This window comes from Arvicola amphibius, chromosome 10, assembly GCF_903992535.2.
Source record: "Arvicola amphibius chromosome 10, mArvAmp1.2, whole genome shotgun sequence".
NCBI classification, from domain to species: Eukaryota; Metazoa; Chordata; class Mammalia; order Rodentia; family Cricetidae; genus Arvicola; species Arvicola amphibius.
The window spans coordinates 74,001,500-74,006,231 of record NC_052056.1 but is presented as its reverse complement, the minus strand read 5'-3'; the positions used below and the strand labels follow the sequence as shown (position 1 = coordinate 74,006,231).

The 4,732-nt window shown below is 38.5% G+C and overlaps 1 protein-coding gene across 1 annotated transcript; it reads right to left on the bottom strand.

Annotated features, from left to right (window-relative positions):
* Nucleotides 1-3,239: 3,239 nt before the first annotated feature.
* Nucleotides 3,240-4,732, bottom strand: LOC119824289 (olfactory receptor 2L13-like). Its single transcript, XM_042055830.1, has 2 exons — nt 4,727-4,732; nt 3,240-4,214 (listed from the first exon to the last, which is right to left on the bottom strand). Exons 1-2 carry the CDS (start codon nt 4,730-4,732, stop codon nt 3,240-3,242), a joined length of 981 nt encoding a protein of 326 aa, XP_041911764.1.

Sequence of the window (4,732 nt, the reverse complement as noted above, 5' to 3'; positions counted from 1 at the left end):
TGAAGTCACAGAGGTCAATCTACCTCTGCCTCCCAAGTGTTGGGATTAAAGGTGTAAACCACCACAACAAACTACTTCCTTTTTCTTTCTTTCTTTCTCTTTTTTTTTTAACTGTAAGAACTTTAACTTTTAGCCTGCATGTATTTTTAACTCACTGCAAACCATTTAGAGGTTTTCTTTGTCTTTGAATCTCTCTTTACTGTATATCTCTCTTTTTCTGACCACACGGGTCTTTAATTTACCAAGCAATATAGGTAGGATTAAAGCCATGACTTTGGTGGCTGGATCCAGCCCATTCCTTAGCTTTCCAGCCTCTGGCAGAGGTACTGGCTGTAGCCATGTTTATCACAACTCTGTGGCGTTTCAAGGTCCCTGCCAGCAAGCAAACTGCAACAGTGTTAAACAACACTCAAAAGCTCCATAGTCAGGACCGCCTGCTTGAAAGAGAGTTTGCCATGGCAGGACGGACCAGAACGCCAGCATTTTAAAACAGCACAACTTTTTTCCTGCTGTGGCTGAAAACCGAAAAGCACACGTTCAGCTTTTCATCAACACTGTTTAAGTGTTTCATGGCAGGACCTCTTAAAAGGGCTGCAGGGTTTTGCAGCTAAAGCTGAGTCAGGAAGCCTCTCTTAGATGAGAGCACTTGCTCTAGCAAGCAAAGCCAAACCCGATAAATTGCTGCTACCAAGAAAACATGCTTTACTCTATTCTTTCCCAAGCTTTCTCAGGCTTTCTGTGGATTCAGTTATCCACGTTGTGCGCCATTCTGTAGTGAGGTGCTGCGGGCAGGCCTGTTTCTCATCCCACCCGGCTCCAGCAGGGCTAGCTTTGCACCCGAAATAACATCACACAAATTGTATTCTTTTAAATACTGCCTGGCCCATTATTTTCAGCCTCTTACTCACATCTTGATTAACCCATATCTAATAATCTGTGTAGCACCATGAAGTGGTGCCTTACCGTTTAGTTTCTAGCATACGTCCAACTTGGGCTGGAGCTTCATCGCATCTGGCTTCTCTCTGAGGAGAGGCACGGTGGTCTGCCTAACTTAAGAGAGGCGTGGCATCTGACTGAGCCATCTACCTCACTTCCTTCTTCCTGTTCTGTCTACTCCACCCACCTAAGGGCCGGTCTATCAGATGGGCCAGGCAGTTTCTTTATTAATTATCCAATGAAATCATCAGATAGATAGAAGACACACCTACATCACCTAAAGAAAAAAGATATCACCCAAATTAACACAATTAGTACTGTACTGGAGAGCATCACAAAATATAACATTGCAATTGAATATAGTATAAGAAAATATTTGAATAACCTATTGGCTGTTAAGTTAAAAATTTATAAAAGAAATAGTTAAATTTCTAGGTGCTTGCTATGTACCAAAAGTTAAACTAACAATCCACAAAAATTTAAAGAGACCCATAACAAATGAGGAAATTCAAATAGCAATAAAATCCTCCCAACCAAAACACAAGTCCAGGATCAGAAGGTGTGCAGAAATATACTACTGAATTTTATTGAAGACTCTGTTGTCTGTTGTTTCTGTCCTGCCCTGTTCTCACAATCGTTAAGTCCCAAAGAAATTACACATAGGTCTATATTAACTATAAACTGATTGGCCCATTAACTCAGGCTTCTTATTAACTCTTATAACTTATATTAGCCCATTATTCTTATCTATGTTCAGCAGCGTAGTCACATCTTGTTTCTTCTATGTCTGGGCAGGATTGCAGAGGGAGCTTCCCTCTTGCCAGAATTCTCCTGTTCTCATTGACCCGCCTCTACTTCCTGTCTGGTTGTCTCACCTATACTTCCTGCCTGTCTACTGGTTAATCAGCATTTATTTAAAACATAATTGACAGAATATAGACAATTGTCCCGCACCAGATCCCCAGTCAAATACTTCTAAAATTATTCAAAAAAATAGAAAGAAGCACTTCAAAACACCTCGTATAATGTTGGCATTACTCTACTACCAAAAGAAGGTAAGGCCAACAAAAGAAAACAACAGGCCAACAACTTGCTAAATATATATTTTATAATATTCAATAAATACATGTAAAATATATATATGAGTATATACCAAAAATATTAACCACAAGAAACAAAACAAGTTTTAAATAAAAATGTAGATAAATATCATAGCCTCTCACCATCATTTCATATCAGTGTCTTATGGAAACAAGAAAATTCCTAAGCCAATTACGTTCTTCTAGAATGGTCTTACATAAAGACATTAGGATAAAATGGCCAGAATATGTGCTCTATATGATAAATGTTTCAGCCTAAGATAATAGTACTGATTTTCAAGATGCAATGTGATTTTTTATACATGTGAACATTGTATATGAATGGATACAGGATAATTAGTCAATTTATATCTGAAATATTTTACTTCTTTGGCAAGAGTACATTCAATTCTTTTGATATTTATGAAACATTATGTATAACTATGTTTGTTCAAATGCAGAGCATACCAGAACCTCTTCTGGCTAATGGGAACAGTACTTCAGTAAGTAGTGTGGAGGGAATGTCTCTTAAACACTTAAATCATATTCTATTCTAATTCAGTAGAGGAGTTGAACAGTCCCATAATTTCTTCTTTATTTTTATGTTGTTGACTAAACATACTCTTCCTAAAGGAGAGTATTAATCCACATTTCAATAAGCTGTGAATACTAGTTCCCCATACTTCTACTTACAACAACATTTGATAACCACTGTTGTTTTTATAATGACTGTTCTACCTGAGGTGAAGAAGTACTTTGCTGTGCTAAAATTGAATGTTCTTAAAACATTTTAAGACTTTGAGATTGCTATGTTTTCCTAATAGTAGACACTGGTCCCATGTTAATATTAGTCACTTAAATGAACAAAGTCCAAATTTAGACATGTTGCAAATATTCAATATACACAAGCTTTTAATAATGAAAAGAAGAAAGCAAAAACACTTGAGCAAAGCAATTCATTTATGTTAATTTTGTAGAAACAATGCATCAATAAATCATATCCATATTACAGTACACTCAAGTATAACTCAGGCTGCTAATGCATAGCAATTCATTTTCTAATACCTGTCATTAAAATTGTTGAGTGTAGTGATGTGAATTAAACATGTTAATGAATTGCAATATAGGTATGATATGTGTGTGGCACACTTTATATTTTCCAGTACACAACGGTGCTCTATGACATTCTGCAGGAGAAAAGAAAATGGAGCAGTGAGTAAAATATCAAGTTTTTATGAGAGAGAATGTCCCAAAGACTCTTGTCATAGACCCCAGGACCTCCTTATTCCTCAGGCTGTAAATAATGGGGTTGAGCATGGGCGTGAGCATAGTGTAGAAGACAGCCAGAATCTTATCCTCCGTGGGAGAACAGAGACTTCTAGGTTGAAGATAAATATAGGCAAAAGGTGCATAGTAAAATGTCACCACAGTTAAGTGAGTTGAACACGTGGTGAAGGCCTTTTTCCTTCCCTCTTTTGAGTGCATATGGAAGACAGCAAAAAGGACCCGGCCATAGGAAGCTGTGATGCCAAGGAAAGGAAATAGGAGAAACACAAAGGTGCTCACAAATACTATGTACTCATAAACCCAAGTGTCCATACAGGCCAGGGGCAACATGGCTGGGACATCACAGAAGAAATGGTCAATGGACCTAGAATGGCAGTAAGGAATGTGAAAGGCATAGATCGTATGTGCTAAAGAGTTAATGGAGCCAAGTGCCCAGGACCCTATAATCATCTTCAGACACGTCATTTTGCTCATGCGAATGGGATAATGAAGAGGGTGGCAGATGGCAACAAAACGGTCATAGGCCATGGAAGCCAGGAGCAAGCCCTCAGAACCTGCCATGGTCATAAAGAAAAATGCTTGAGCTCCACAGCCCAGGAAGGTGATGCTCTTCTGGCCAGAGAGGAAGTTGAATGCCATCTTGGGAACAATGGCAGAGACATCTATCAGGTCCATGAGAGAGAGCTGACTGAGGAGAAAGTACATGGGTGTATGGAGCCTGGGATCCACACGAATAAGGTGGATCATAGTTGAGTTTCCAAGCAAGGCCACTGAGAATATGGAAACGATGAGTAGCAAAAGCAATAATCCAACTTGGTTTTGTGGAAACAACCCTAGCAAAATGAAATCACTTGAGCTCTGATTCCATTTCTCCGTTAAAATGTATTGCTTTATCTTTCTTGAAAGGGAAACCTAAAAGTAAAATATACTTATCAGATGAACTAAAACAAGAGAATAAAGATCTGGCTTGTAATGAATGCTTGCACTCAGTTGTTCTTCCTGGAGTACTCTCCTTCTGTTCAACTTATTTTGAAATATGAGCTGAATGTTTCTGCTGCCTTGTCTCTGGCCACATTCTCAATACAGAGATACACGTATGGTCAATTTAAAATCAAACATGAGTAAGATAGCTCACACATTTTATCATAGATAACTTCATGCAAGACCATTACTCAAGACCATCACCTACCTTACAAAGCTAAGACAGCCTCTATGTTCTGCATCACTTGCTTCCTGGCACTGTTCCCCTAAATGGTCATACTGCAGTCAGATCCCAATGACCTGGTCCTTGATGTTCTGCCTCTCAAATAAATCTTTGCCTTTGCTGAAAATAACCTCCACTCACAATTCACTGTTGTGGAATAAACAGGTGTTATGTGTGCTGAGATCCATACTAAACATAGATGCTATCTGTATATACTTACATCCAT